General features: G+C 32.8%; 1 protein-coding gene across 2 annotated transcripts in view; it reads right to left on the bottom strand.

Annotated features, from left to right (window-relative positions):
- LOC144976885 (E3 ubiquitin-protein ligase MARCHF6-like) overlaps positions 1-15,945 on the bottom strand; it is a 36,828-nt gene extending 20,883 nt beyond the window's left edge. For both annotated transcript variants that reach the window (XR_013646179.1, XM_078921440.1), the window contains exons 1-12: positions 15,900-15,945; positions 9,299-9,395; positions 8,579-8,652; positions 7,675-7,818; positions 7,099-7,171; positions 6,414-6,567; positions 4,733-4,970; positions 3,753-3,814; positions 2,757-2,789; positions 1,881-1,932; positions 1,172-1,230; positions 109-218 (exon numbers count right to left, since the gene is read on the bottom strand). Coding sequence is in view for 1 of the 2 variants with exons in the window: in XM_078921440.1 (XP_078777566.1) it covers positions 109-218; positions 1,172-1,230; positions 1,881-1,932; positions 2,757-2,789; positions 3,753-3,814; positions 4,733-4,970; positions 6,414-6,567; positions 7,099-7,171; positions 7,675-7,818; positions 8,579-8,652; positions 9,299-9,395; positions 15,900-15,930 (1,127 nt within the window). In the remaining variant the exon portion in view is untranslated. The remainder of the gene's footprint in view (positions 1-108; positions 219-1,171; positions 1,231-1,880; positions 1,933-2,756; positions 2,790-3,752; positions 3,815-4,732; positions 4,971-6,413; positions 6,568-7,098; positions 7,172-7,674; positions 7,819-8,578; positions 8,653-9,298; positions 9,396-15,899) is intronic.
- Positions 15,946-16,520: the final 575 nt, after the last annotated feature.

The following is a 16,520-nucleotide window of genomic DNA, read 5'->3' as shown; positions in this document are numbered from 1 at the left end:
AGAGAGAGAGAGAGAGAGAGAGAGAGAGAAAGAAAGAGAGAGAGAGCATGCGTCTTTAACTATCTCACATATGATATTAAAAGATTTATAGAAATCAATTGCCATCACCTCTTTAACTTTGTGAGGGAACACAGTAAGAAAGTAAGTAAGAGTGACACAGCAATGACTAGATAGCCAGTCAGGGTGGTCAGAAGACCTTCAAAGTGAGATGCCCCAACCTGAGGAAAAACAAATTTTTAAAATAGTCATAATGGTTTCAGAGATATTAAATTTTTTTTTTTAAACAAACAAATTTCAATGTAATTCTAAAAAAAAGATCTACCGTGTTATATTATTTCCTACCAAGATAATTGACTTAAACCTCATTGTGGCTACCGACTCTTTTATTCTGTCGAAAATCATTCGAAGAAGCTCATTTTGCATCACCATTGTTTCTCTCTTGATGAAACTGTTTAGGTATGTAATTATAATCAAAATAACAACAGGATCAATTTTTTTTTTTAAATTAGTCCTTCAAACCCATTAAACATGGATCTGGAGTTTATCTCAATAAATATAGAATGAAACGGACAATAACAATTGATTGCTACCCTTTAGATAGGACGCCAGTCTATCACAAAGTACTTTCTGTTGAGTCTAATAGACCCAGCTACCAAATCACTGCTGAGTGGACAGAGTGGTTAGAACAAAAAATCTTGACTTCATCCGGGATCAACCTCGGTCTCTTTGTGTGTGAAGCGAGTGCTCTACCAAATGAGCTAGCAGGACCTCCTGAGATCAATTATGATCTGAAATAAACTCAGTCTCTCCAGTTTAGGGTTGAGAAAAGTATAATAATAACTCAAATATGAGTACATTTGTGTATTCTTCTATTAATCCAAAGTCTGTGAATCATTGAGAATCTTTTTTTTTGTTTTTAAATTCTTTAAGGACGCCAAAAATATAAATGCAGCTTTGGCTCAAGACCATGAACAAATGACAAAACACACTGTAGAAAGAAATATCAAAGTTAGTTCTAGATAGCAAACTGTTGAAAAATGTCAGTAATTTTTATATAAGAATTAATTCTTGTGATCTGTTGAGAAGCAAAGTCATAATTTTGTCCTCAGTGGATAATTAATTTTTAAAAATTTAGACTTATTTCATTAATCCTTTTACAAATCTCCCTTACCAAATCATCCATTTTAGCTCCAACTAAAGCAAAGTGGCCGATGTGATAGGGACAAAATGCTGTAGAATGAAATATAGAAATATTATTACTAATAGCCACTTTTTAAAATTCCATATTGTCAGAGTAAATAATTCGCCACATTTCAAGTCACTAACTTAGAACAATCCCAAGTATTTACCATGCTCATTGTCCTTCACAATGCTTTATTTATTTCAGCAAGTGACGCAGAATCAATATTCAAATCAACACAGCAAAAACCACCTGTTAAACGTCCTTTTTAGTACTATCACTCTAATATCTATGCCAATAGCCAAGTACTCATTGACACTGAAGTCAAAAGGGGCAGTATGAGTAATATGCAACACCCACGTACACGAAGCTGAGGCAAGAGTTTGGCAATGATTATTGTCATTCATACAGTCAGTGTCCATGCCCCGACATCACTTAATTTTATTACAAGCCAAGACACCCTGAAAAATTTATGTACTTCTTTTCTTTAGCAAATGGACATATCTTACGGCCTTCAAATTCTAATGTTTTCCAATTTGAATATTTTTAAGCATAATGCCTTTCTAATTTATATGTGGAAAATCAATAGACTACAAACTTCTAGTTACTATAACTCTAAGTAATTCCTTATTAAAGACACTCTTAGGTGTTTCACAGACTAAATAATAAATATAAAACTGTATAATACAAGGTGACTCACCAAAAACTAGAATGAAAAGAGTATTGAGAGACACCACCCAAAACACATGCTCCTGGGGAAAAAAAAGAAAAAGAAACCAATCAACATGTTGACTTAGATTAATAAGTCTGATAAAAATATATACATTTTTTTTTACCCTTTTCAATTGTAACTTTAAGCTCATTTTTTATTTTTTTTTTTTTTTTTTGGGATCAAAATGATATTGTACAAAACTGCTATTTAATCTATTTAAAAATAAAAAGTAGTTCTTTTGAGCCTTAAGGCCCGCACAGCCAGACTTTATCCCAGGTTTTACACTATTAAAATAACTGTGACAATTGCTCGCTTTGGATAGGATGCTAGTCTATCCTAAAGATCTTTCAGTCTGGTTGAACAGATCAAGTTACCCAATAACTAATAACTGCTGAGTGTAAACAGGATAGGGAAGGAGGGAGAGGGGTTCACTGCATCAGGGATCAATATTGGTCCCTTTCCTTGTGAGGCGAGTGCTCTACTAACTTTGTTTTCAGACCGCAAAACTGATGTTTCATGAAGAAATTCCACAGGCATTCAAACCACTAATGGGTGAAGAAGACTTGATGATAGCTATAAAGTATAAACCGCCATATATCTTTTTACTAATTTTTTTTCACTGAAAAGAGATCCTCATGTCTGGTAAAGCATTGGCATCAAAATGTATTGATGAATGAATATTAAGGTACATCTCACACAATCAAAAAGCAGTGAATTTTCTTCAAGATCCTTGAGAATTAGGTAGCTGGAACTGTTAGATCTAGCAGAGATTACTTATCAAAAGGGTATCAAGCACCTGTTGTTGTCTGTTTTATGCAACATAAATGGGATAAACCATGGCTAAAGAGCACCATTAAGACTTACCAAGAAGACAAGGGAACCGTCAAGACCAAGTAACTGGGGGAAAAAGAAAAAGAATGAATCTAATAAGATATGATTTACAAATTTCAAATGTTTTGAATTATAAACGTGTGTGTTTCAATTGCAATTTTTTTCCATGCAGCCATTAATCAGGATCAATTATATTTTAATATTGACCGTTAGCATATCAAGATACATACTGTGCATGAAATCCAATTCGTTATTTTTTCCTTCCAAGAACAATTAAGATAAAGACAATTTTTTAAATTATCACAAAATTAGATAATATTGGTTTCATTGCAATTAACATAAAATTTTATTGTAACCGAAACAGGCATTCAATATTCATTCGTAAAAAGAGAATTTTTAAAAATCTCAGTTTCTTTGTGTTGGACGCCCACTAAATACACCCTCCCTTGCTACTACATACTGATGACACACATCCCAGCTACCTAGTTGCTTAGTTGTCTCGCATGAGGAAAGAAGTTTGTTGTGGTCAAAATCTTACATAAAATTAAAATAGTATTAACACTTGCATGTAAATCTATTTTTAATGGGAACCACAGCTACAAAATCTGTTTAAATAAAATAAAATTTTCAATATTTTATCATATTTATTGTGTACAAAGAGAGAAGAAGGGAGATTTCATGTGTGAGTGTGAAGTGTGGCACCATTGTTACCTTGGGTTAGAGAACCCAGGTTTCAAACTTTTTGGGAATCACTAAATTATCAAGGAAAAGAATCAAAAAATCAAAGAATAAGTCTGGATATTAAAACTCCTGGTGGGATTTGTTAAAGACCTCATAAAATTTGAATAATCTTTTAAAAATCCTTGCAGGATTTTTATTAAAGAGCGTAAATGAATATGAAAATCCTGGCAATATCTTTTTAAGACCCTGGAAGAATATGATAATCTTCAGGTTGGCATCTCTGTCACAATTATTGAGAAACAAAAAATATATCTAATAAGAAAAAAAAAAAATTAGTTTCTCCCTTACTCTTTCCCAAGTCAACTCCTCTGCTGCTCTGTCCCATTCTATAGGATTCCAGTTGTTATCATCTGTCAAAATAGAATGCAAGGCAAATCAGTCATGACATTGAAATAATATCAGTAAAGATGATTAATGAAGAAGTCACAACAAATATTCTTTTATGAAAATAATGTTTTTTAACTTCCTCGAAAATCAAAATCTTCCCAATTTCATCACTACAAGTATTTCTAGTGGTCCTTCTAAGCCAAATTAACCAGAATTATACCAAAAATGTTTTTCTCAATAAAAGCATAAGTTAATAATAATAATAATAATAATAATAATAATAATAATAATAATAATACTTTATTGCATCCCAAAAAGGAAATTTTTTGTACAGACGTGTTATAATTTACACATAAGATAAAAATACAATGGAAATAGGATGTATATATATATAAAAGGAGCAGCTCTATAACCAGAGCTGCGCTTTATAATATGAATAATTTCAACACTGTAAAATAGTTAAAACTGTCACTATAAATTGAAAATTGAAAAGATTGCAAAACAAATAAATTAATAAATTAATATTTATATTTTTAAAAGTAAAAATGAGAAATAATTATATAAAATGATTATTGCTTGTTGTTATAAAGCCTGATACTGGACGGCAGAAAAGATTTTCGGTGTCTCTCTGTTTTCGTTGAAATAGAGAAAGGGCGACCACTTCTTTCTGACATAATAATTGATGGTCTTAGTGGATGATACTGGTCATTTAATATTTTAGTTATTTTATTTATACAAAATTTCTCGTATAAAAGATCTACATCGTCAACATCATTTATATAGCGTTTAATGGATTTTTTAATATTTGAATTTATTTTGTTCCTTTCCACTGCTAAGCAATTGCAAGTTAAATTCAAATCCAATAATTTACACAAATATGAGAATTTCATCGTCTAATTTACCCTGGCATATTAAGCGATGAGTCGCATTTGTTTTTTTACCTTGAGCTGCTCCATTGTTGACGTTGTCTCCAATGACCTCCTCCACTCTAATTGGTTCACCTTCAACCTCCTGACCTCCACCGACTATCAAGGGATCTCCTTGACCTGCAGCAGCCGCATTTTGATTTCCTGCTGCTGCTGCATTATGTGGTTGATCTTGACCTTGAGCTGCAGGAACAGCCTCCCCACCAGCTTGACCACCCCCTAGACCAACCAGTAAGTTGGCTGCGAGAGGATTCTGTACATATGTAGAAAGAAATTATAATTTGATATTCAATGTAAACATATAATATGAAAACTCTAATAAGATCTTTATTTTGAAACTTTTAGATTTGTCACATGGGATATCCAAAGTGTATAGAAGGAATGAAATTGACATCATTCAGCTCTTTGTTATTATTTTTTTCAATAAGTATATCAATCAGACTATAAACGTACAAGGTTACAAATAGTTTTGTCTGTTGGTACTTTACTTCCGGCTGGTGGATGCTTTACACTCTTTAAATTAAACATAACATTTAATCACAAAATTAGAATATCTGAATATAAATCAGAATTTTAATCTTAATATTCAATAAATGTTTTAAAAAATCTTTTCCTTCCATTTGTACTTTTAAAATGTATACCATCCAATATTGTCTAAGAAACCAACAATGCAGACTTGAAACACGCTTCAAAAAGCTATTGTATTGCAGACATCATACACATCTCCTTATCATTCTACCCAGACTTTCCATGGGCGACACAAAATGAATGTTCTGTATTGTTTACAAAAATATCAAAATTCATAACAAAAAACATTTTATCACATTAAGATGAAAAATTTTAAGCCAATTTTTAATAAAATCACTACGTATAACAAAAGGTTATTTTAGAACAAATATATCAGTGGTACAATTTAGAAATAGATCCACTGGTGACTTTAAAAAAGCTTCCTTAACAAAATTGCTTCCAAAACTGTGACTGGAAAAAATATCCATACTTGGCCAAATATATATTATCTATTACTTGTTATGTTCTTCTTTTACACCATAAAATGATTTGCCTAAAAAGGGAAATAGTATAATCAGTGTGTTACATCATTTCATTCGGAAAACTTCACTTCTTCGTAATAAATCATCCAATTTGTTCAGAAAATAATGTTTACCACTTATGCACAATTGAGATGGTGTAATGAGAATTTTTGTAATTTTCAAGAATGATATTTAAATAATATTGTTCTCTTCAATCTGCTGGGGTTTTTTTTTCATTTATACTTGTATCTCTTTGATGTCCTTGATGCTTTATCTAGAGGGGTTCGACTCAAAACATTGAAAACCACTGAAATTTTTCCAAACACCAAAATACAAAGTAATAAAAATGCATTCCCTCTGGAAACTATTAAATCATCAAAAATGTAAGGATTTGTTCAAAACACATAACCTTATAATTATATATATTTTTTAATCCGCTGATTTTATTCCAACAGTTGATCACAAATGCTAAAAATGATAGATAAGCTGCGAACTGTGAAAGTTCCTGAAACCACAGATTTCTGAAGGTCTACAGTAAATTGAGAGCTCTGCTTTATTACAGTTTTTGAGGTATTTCAATAAGGGAATAAAATATTTTAACCTGTAGTCTTCTACACCATGAAAGATGTTGTTACAATCTGCACATGCATATTCTTTGTTATACTTACCTGTTGCTGCTGATGTAGATTGTGATTGTGTTCCAGCCAATCTGGACCCCCACCATGTAGGATCTGTTCTCGTAGCCACACCAGGCTGATAAAAGCACACAGCGTACATGTCACTACAAGACAACCTTGGAAGCAGTCACCCACCAGGTTCTCTCTGAAATGCACCAGCATGGGAACAAAATTAATATAATGACAGATTGATATAAAAAAAACCCCATAAATTATGCAACAAATAATAATCTGAATTTGAACCATTCTTCAGTTGATTTTTAAAAATATCCTTTGTTCATCCCCAAGAAGAAATTTTTCTTCAGGGTCTATCCTAAAGGAAGACTGCAATAATGCAGGCATTAGTCACACTGCAGCACTGCTAAGTGAACTAGGGCAGGTGACTTGCTAAAAGCCATACAATGCAACAGGGATTTAAACTTGGTACTGTTTGGGAATGTAGCAAAGATCATACTGCTGTGCCACTGTGCAAAAACTAATATAAAAATTTCAAAAAAAGAAACAAAATCCATAACAAGGAATATTTCTGGATCAAACCAAGATCAATAACTCAAATGTTCAAAAATTGAAATCCAAATACAGACATCCTTTTTCCAGATCTTTATCCACTCAGATCATCTGACAGGCCATGGTCAGTATGAGAATTAAATACAATTAAGAATTTTTAAACACTTACGTGGAAAGCATATCAAGAGGAAGGGTCAACAGAGAGCTGACAGATCCGGTGAAAAAACATCTATATATACGACCTGTAGGGAAAAAAATAAAAATAACATTTCCATCAATCCATTATATAGAGAACTGGGCACAAATTGTTGAGGGATTCAATAAACAATTGGACCTGAACATGATTGACGCTTTTAAAAAATCAGAACCAGTTTCTGGAGGTAAATATTTTGACATATTAATAAATGTGGCAAAAGGTCATTTTTGTAATATTCGACGTAAAAAAACAAAGATATCGAGCAATTTAAAAGAAATCTTCAAGAAATAAGCAGATTTGCTACAAGTAGCAAATACATAATCTGTACCTTTTTTATCAAAAAAAAAATATGAATCCAAGAAAATTTTGGCTGTGAACAAATCTGTTAATAAATTGATTTTAGGAATTTAATTGGCAGGTCTGAACAATTTGGTTACATTTAAGAAAGATTACAGAAAGGGTTAGTAGAGGATATGTTTTATATTTCAAAACAATAGTTCTACAGTATGTTCGTTTTCTTTTTTTATAAATCATTATCCATAAGCATACATGCAGTAAGGGGGACCACTCCAAGCCATGCAAATGCCACCAATGTGTAGTGAAACCAATAACGAACAGCTCTTGCCATGCTGGTAACCAGCCCACTGATGATATCTTTGATGGGAAGGTGTGTGGGCATGTCGGGGGAGTAAACTGTGGAGAGAAAAAAGAAATGAATATATACACATATATATACACACACACTCAGGAACATATAAATAGCACATTCCTTCATCTGTATCTCTTTCTCCTTTTACCATTTTCATTTATATACTGATTTAGGTTGAGCATTATAATCAATGTTGCATCATCATCCAAAGAGAAATTATGGTACCTTCCTGACATTGTGCATTGCATCATTTAAAGTCTCAATATACTTAAAAGTTTGATACCAGCAGGGAGGTTGTTTCAATAGCGGAGCATATTTAGAAAAAAAGAAGATGACTGCAGCATTTCCATGGTATTTCCATGCAATGCCCTTGCACTTTTCAATTATCCATCACTGCCTAAAGCCTGGTACTCATTCAAACTTTACAATCATTTCTCAACACAACTCTGGATTGAGAGTATCTGGTTAAAACACTGTGACGTGTAAAAGAGTGAGTATTTTTAATCTACCACACAGAGTAGAGAATCCAATTTGATATTATTACACTCTTTGTTATATAGTGATGACAAAAATAAATCAACGTTATCCAAAAAAAGGTTGTTTTTTGTTTTTTTCTTTCATGAGGAAAAAAATAAAGTTTAATAAGAAATTGAACATGTTCCATGTTAAGCTATGGTCAAATGCATCACACAGACAGATCCACAAATGAGCATTTCATATCTTGCTAGTTTTATGGTCAAGTTCAGTTGACTACACTTTAAACAGAAATAATTTATCTTATTTCACTGCTGCACAAAATCTTACTTGGCGTGAATGAAAATCTGTGTTTGCATAGCTCACAGTATTCTTTCCGACTGTATTTTAACCATTGCACCAAACTGAGGATAAGAATAATATAACAAATAATGTAATCACATTCAAGGAAGAAAAATCTTTTTTAAGTAACATAAAGATCAAACCATCAGCAATCATGATCCAGTATAAGAAAGTAAAAGGTAAAAAGGTAGATATTAATTTCTTCAAATTTTTATTCAATAACAAAGTAAAAAGAGCCATATCTCTATGACAGTTTTGAAGATTTCACTGTTCAAAGTGAATGTTTTCTTTCCACATCTGGTTGTAGGGTTAAGAAGTATAACGGACTTTCAGAATTTACCAAAAATGTCTTGTCAAGCAAAACACGTAATTTTCACTTAGAGATTTATTTCTGAATATGCTGCTTCGAAATCAACTTATTTGAATGTCTAGAAAATAAGACAAATTGCAAATACTACAAAATGCTAAAAATGGATTATTTCAATATCAGTGGAGCTGGCCTACTAACACATTATTTGTAGTGCTTAATGGGTACAAATGCAAGCAGACAATTTTCATATCTGGTGAATAAATAAATTTTCAAAAGTGGCTCGCTGCATGAATCAATATAAAGATCAGTTTAAAAGTATTGGAAACTAACCAATTGGAGTTCATTTCATAGGCTTATTTCACTTTAACATTAATAATAAATGACAAACACATTCATACCATTCTTGGTGAACATATTTGATACTCCCAGTGCAGACACATGGATAATACAAAGGTTTGTCTGTTGTTCCTTCACATCGGCAAACTCGACAAATGTCTGAAATAAGGTTTATAATAATCCAGAAATCAAAAGATTATTTAATCATTTTTCTCTTATATGTACAACATTCTATCAATAGACTTTTGTTATCATGTAGTGCTAGTGTAGTGGTACAGACATGGACTTATAACAGAAAAAAAATCAAGTAAACAGGTATGGGCTGGCGACTAAGTACTTCAAATTTTCATCCTTAGGCTAAGCCCATGAAATGCATTTGGCAGTTTCCTCTGTCCGCAAGCAGAGATTGAAAGTGAAAGGCTGGGTCTGTGTACTAGTCCCCGCAAAAAGTACTTGTGTCCTATCTGAAGAATAGTTACTACCAGTGGCGGTTCTAGCCTATTTACAGTGGTGGGGCAAAGATGATTCGGTCATAATATATATATATATATATATATATATATATATATATATATATATATATATATATATATACATATATATTTTTTTTTTATTAATTAATTTATTTATTTATTATTTATTTATTTATTTATTATTTTTTTATTTATTTTTTAAAATTATTTTTTTGTTCACCTTTAAAAAATAATATTTCAACCACAAATAATCACATTCACAATGAAATGACAATACCAGTAGATTTTAATTATTCCAAACGTAATCAAAAATGAATCACGAAAGAGAATACAACAAAAAAATAAAGCGACGAGACATAATGCGACAACACCTTGACAATACAAGTCCATTTCGTTCACTCGAAAAATTAAAGAGATGCTTTAATCCCTCAACGGCGAGATTAATATTTCTGTTACATTACTGGTTTTCAGTAGTATGTAGTAACATTAAAGTTTCCATCGAGAAGCAACAACAGCGATATGACTCGAGTTTCATTCAGAGCTCAAATTGCATCATTTTTACTGCTGTCTTGGTGGTTAGAATGATTGTGCCGTTGGTGGTAGTGGTTGGAATAGTGGTAGCGGTGGTGGTGGCGGTGGAGGAGAATGTAATTATGGTAGTGGTTTTGGTGGTGCTGTTGGTTAGAATGATAGTTGTGGAGACGATGACGGAAATTGTATGATGATGTTGATATTGTTTTTATTGCTATTGTAGTACTTGTTGTTAATATTGTTGTTGTTGTTGTTGTTGTTAATGATGATGATGATGATGATGATGATGATGATGATGATGATGATGATGATGATGATGATGATGATGACATTGACGATGTCGTCGACAATGATAGTTACCATACGATATTACAAAGTTTATTCAATCTTAGGCTTTCGACAATAAATCATACAATTCGATGACCACATACATGAAAGTGAAAAAAAATGGTAAATGGAACCAAACAATAAACTGATACCATTAATAACCACACCAAAAAAAATACAACAATAGAAATACCACCAATACGTAAAATAATAATAATAATAATAAAATAATAATAATAATAATAATAATAATAATAATAATAATAATAATAATAATAATCATAATAATAATAATAATAATAATAATAATATATAATAATGAAATAATAATAATAATAATAATAATAATAATAATAATAATAATAATAATAATAATAATAATAATAATAATAATAAAATAATAAACAATAATAACAATAACAATAATAATAATGATAATAATAATAATAATAATAATAATAATAATAATAATAATAATAAATAATAATAATAATAATAATAATAATAATAATAATAATAATAATAATATAATAATAATAAATAATAATAATAATAATAATAATAATAATAATAATAATAATAATAATAATAATAATAATAATTAATAATATTAATAACAATAATAACATTACCATCATCATTACTACCACCGCCATCATTACTACTACCACCACTGCTACCACTATCACTGCCACCATCACAATCATTATTACGTTTCCAATAATTTTTTCTCGTCTTTTAAAATTTGATATCTATCAAAACAGACGAAAATTCCGGTGATTTTTTTAAAAGGGTAGTTAATATATCTACGATTTTATTAGCCCTGAAAACTGCGATTTTTATTTTCCTATTTCAAGTAGGCAGGTCTGCTATGACAAGTATTATTTCCATAGTCAAAATAAGACAAACAAAACAAAGTTTATTTAATCTTAGGCTTTCGCCAATACTTCATACAATACAATTAAGACAAAATAATGATACCAATCTCTCCTCATGCATTCGTTAGACTATCACAATAACGACAGTGTTATCTTTACTCCTCACACAACCAACCCCTAGCTTCACGCCTTTCATCGCGAACTATCTTATGTATGTATAAGCTTCAGGACGGGCAAGTACGGAATCTGCCCACCTTTCCTTTAAACGTATTTATTTCCTCTATAACTTAGTTAGAATTCAACTCTCTCCTTTCTCAGAAGAGTATTTCTCGTATACTAATTCAATTTTTGAGAAAACCAAAATGGTGGTTGTATTTTATATATTTATTTACTCGTGACTTTTGAATAAAGGTGTTTTGTTTTATTAGACGGAATACAATAGAAAATTGCATTATTTGCAAAATTATTTTGTCTGGCAATAAAAATACAGCGGTAATTACTTTAAGAATTTTAAAAAAATAACAAATTAATTTGTTAAAAAACAAAATAAAACAAAAAAACCCAAAACAACAACAACAACAAAAAAAAAAAATAAGAAAACAATTTAAATAAATGAGTTTTGAGAAGCACTAACGAAAACGAGAAAAAAAGAAATGGTTTAAATGGATAAACAAATATATAAAAACAACACAAATTAATACTAAATTGATATAAAATTAGTAAATTAATAAATTTAATTCAATACTGGAACCTTCCCAAAGTCATTACATCAATGGTACCAGCACAAGTAAGGCAATAAATAGGAAAAAGTTCGTTTGCCAAAATCCCTATTTAGTTTTCACTGGTTAATAAGGTGGGCTCATTTGAATTAGCCCAACCTAGTACGAGAGAGGCCAGACACCAAAAATCGTCAGGCGACGTGACGATGAGATCACGATGTGGGCGGAGTGGAGTGGTTGGGGGGGGGGGGGGGATAAAAAAGAACAGGAGCGTATCCTGGTTTATGCATTCAGAGGTGTATGGTGATTCGCAATCTATCAAAAATACACACAAATTGATTTCAGTACGAAGTATCAAGTTTAAGTAGTAACTTTTGAAATTATCTAATTTAAATTTGATTATTTCGGATCTGGTAATACAGCATATAACTTGAAAAAACAGGCTGGTATTTGCCCACCCTGCCCATTATTACCAGCCGTCCCTGGTTACTACCTCTTTGACTTTGATGCTACAGAGACTAGAATGAACTCAAGCTTCATGTGTCTTCTTACATATGACCAAGACAATCTACGAAGGTTAAAGTAAAACAATGACTGTAAATTTGGAAGTCAATAAAGACATGAATTTGCTTTAACTCTTGGTCTTGAACAGTGGGTATGATTTTTAATTTGAGCCATAATTCTGGCAATATCTAGATAGAGAGGTGGGCCTTTGGCCGACCAACCTCCGCTGCACGTCCAACTCGCCTTGAGCATGCATTCACGTAAAATATAAAGATTTTTCTTAAAAACCTACCTCTGTTTCAAAAACTAGCATCTTTCAACTTTCTAAGAAACATTTTGATTTTTCAGAACTTTAGTTCGTTAAAAAATACCGGCCAATCTGACCCGTTGAGTCGAATGAAAACGAAATTTTGTTGTTTACACGGTTCAAAGGAAATGCCGTAAATAAGCTTTCATGGACTTCCTGTGTTGTTTTAACAGTGTCACGTGACCGTTTTGAGAAATTTGTCGTCTGCTACAAATAATTAGACCGGTAGGGGGTAGATATTTTCGTTGGAGCAGAGAAAAAGTGAGTATTATTTCTTGGACTTGTAGAGAGGCCTAGGGTCCGCAGCAGTCAAGTTGATTGAATAAAAGAAAAAAAGGCCTTTTTTATCCGCCGCCACCACCACCGTGAGAGTGGAGAGGGGGGGGGGGGGGGGGGGGGGGGGCGGGGTTGCATGATGAAGACGAAAGGGAGACATGTCGCTTGTGACCTTGGTGACGTAGAGCATGTCAACGATGCTGGCAGATGTTCTTAACCCCTTAACAGCGAAGCAAATTTTTTGCTTTCAGATAATAGTTTTCTTTTATCTTTATTATTGTTAACGGAGAATACAGCTTTTCCACCAAGAGAGCAGTCAGACTATCGCAACTCGGAATTCAATTGTCTATAATCGTTTTGCCGTTACTTGTCTTTTGATGAAAGAGGATTTGGTGTTAGGTCAAAGATCGAATTTCGCCGCTAAAGGTTGCATTGCTACTGGGTTTGCTCTCCTCCCCCCCCCCCCCCCCCCCCCTCCTTTTTTTTTCTTTTTTTTTCAACTTAGTATTGTTGATTGCTATTTCCTTTTTTTATGATTAGCAAGTGCCGTAGGAGTCTCACAGGATGCAGGAGTACTGCAATTAACCCTTTGCCAGTGACATTGATTTTTTTGTTTTCAAATAATAGTCGTCATTTATATTATTTTTTAACGCAGAAAAAATAAACGTTTCCACCATAAGAGCAGTAAGAATATTGATAAAAAGCGCTTTGAGCACGTTGGGTGGATATTGCCCTATATAAAAGCTCAAGTTTTTAAATTGTAATTTGTTTTTTGTCTTTTGATGAAAACGGTAAGATTTTATTTTTGGTCCAAGTAAGATTGATATTCGCCTTTAAAAGGTTAAGTTGTTTTGTTTTTTCAGGTTTTTTTTGTTTTGTTTTTCAAATGCAGATACGCTGCTTCTTTTTTTTTTCTTTTCCTCAACTAGCAAGCTATCGCTGTACTTACCCGCATGGCTTGCACACACAAAAGGATACATCTAGGTCACAAAACCTTACATCCAGGTCACAAAATCAGACAACTAGGTCACACATCAAGACATCTGTTTCGTTTGTTCCAAGATAGCAAAACACACCAGACGTCTTGGAGTTCGAAAGAGCTTTCCATAAAATATTTGGTATTTGCAAGACCCCCAGAAACCAATTCCCTATACAGCTCTTGTGCACGGTTACTTATGACCTTGATTTCTTTCGTACCCACCCCCAAAATCCCACTTATTGTGTGTTATAGGCAGAACATAATAAATAGCCACATGCGTGACTAAATTGGCCAAAGAGAGAATCTATACTTTGGCATTAGACACCAATTACCTGATGTCCTGGTTTTTAATCCTAGCCGAGTGAGAGAGAAAAAACAAAACAATCATACATGTATCTGCAAACAGCAGAACGTTTTCATTTTACATTGAGATGGGAAGGGGAAGGGATAACACTATGATAAGAAAGAGAGAGAGAGAGAGAGAGAGAGAGAGAGAGAGAGAGAGAGAGAGAGAGAGAGAGAGAGATGGGCGGGGGGGATGGGGGGATAGTAAGGGGGAATGGGAAAAGATGAAAGAAACAACGGGTTGCCTGATGACGTAGATCAAAGGATTGTGACAGCGGTGTTCACGGAGCGTACTTCGTGAAATTTTAACCTTTTACAGTGACACTGATTTTTTCTGCAGATTGCTTATGCGGAATAAATCGTTTCACCAAGAGAGCAGTAGTAAGAGTATATTTAGACTCGGGCTTCAATTAAACTATAAATCCAAAGCTTGTCTTTTAATGATAACATTAAGACTAAGATCTGGAGTTTGGGGAGTGTAAGATCGAATCTCGCCATAAATGGTTAAAATTGTTTTGATTTTTAAAAAAATAACACACACACACACACACACACCCACACACACACACACACAAGCGCGTGCGGTTACGACAGCGAGGACCATCTATTGCTTGTGTTGCAACAGTAAACCAGTTTACGTGTACGTAGATCCTGAGGCTAGATGCCCCGTTACCGTGTACGTAGGCACTCCCAAAAAAAAAAAAAAAAAGAAAGAGACACACACACACACTCACACACATACACACACACACACACACACACGCAGTCTCGCATCCGCTACAAACTACTTTTGCGCACCAATTTTTACTGCACTAATGCACCAAATTGCATACCTATCTATGGACACTTTTTTCCGTATCTTTTTCCCAAGAAACTTTTTTAACTGGGGCGGAACCTTGATAACAGAAACGAAACCCACACGATTTCGCGAGGAATGAATCATGAAAAAAATTAGGATATAATTTCAACACAACTTTTGAAATTCATCAAGGATTGTCCAGTACCGAATGTTTTTTGATAGAAAACAAATGCATCTTCAAATCTAAACTGCTTTTGACGGTAAGCGGTAAGTTTTTTATTTATTTTTCTGTCCAAACGAATGATTTGTCCTGGTATAGAAGCTAAGTATTGGTAACACCGGCGCAGCTCTCTAGTAAAAATATAGCAGACCGTAATAATGTTCTACTTTTTAACAGTGAGAATTCCAATGTACTGTAGGCCCATCTCATCTATTATTGGCCATAGCAAAAACAGTAACTCTCTCTCTCTCTCTCTTTCCTGAAAAGACAATCAATACACTTTTTATATATAATAATGGTCTTACCGACTTGCCCATCGTCCTCAACGTCGTCCATTTTATCGAATTTTACTCAGGGTTGCCAGATTATTTTTCAACAAAATGCCAGGGGAAGACTCAAAAAATGCCAAAACACTCAAAAAGATGCCAAAGTCTGTTGACTCCCACCCCCACTAAGAAAACTACTCACTTTTGATAGACAATTTACTATCATATCCTGGTGGCTTGCGTGTTTTCTTTTCTTTTTCTTTTATTTATTTTTTTTTTTTTGAATTATACTAAATTTCCTGTTGGGGTAATTATTTACCTACTGACTACTAAGTGGAGTGCTAAACCACTACACCACGGTTGGATTTTAAGAATGAAAAAGAAATGTGAAGATGTTTGTTTTTACGCGTTTAGAAATAATTAAGAAAAGGTGTCATTTGAAGTATAATATACAAGAAAAGAAAATGCCAAATGAAAATGCCAAATGCCAAATGATTTTTCTAATGCCAAACGGTTTTCAAAAATGCCAGATTTTTGGAATCTGGCATTTAAAATGCCAAACTGGCAACCCTGATTTTACTTGCAGGGAATGATGTCGTAAATACCGTGAAAAAAGTCAACCCTTAATAGATTGAAGAAATGATTAAAGTTTACTGACTT

Source organism: Berghia stephanieae, chromosome 7 (assembly GCF_034508935.2).
Source record: "Berghia stephanieae isolate SIO BIC M18660-M18661 chromosome 7, UCSD_Bste_1.3, whole genome shotgun sequence".
Classification (NCBI taxonomy): Eukaryota; Metazoa; Mollusca; class Gastropoda; order Nudibranchia; family Aeolidiidae; genus Berghia; species Berghia stephanieae.
The sequence above is the reverse complement of the archived record's forward strand: the minus strand, read 5'-3'. Positions and strand labels throughout refer to the sequence as shown.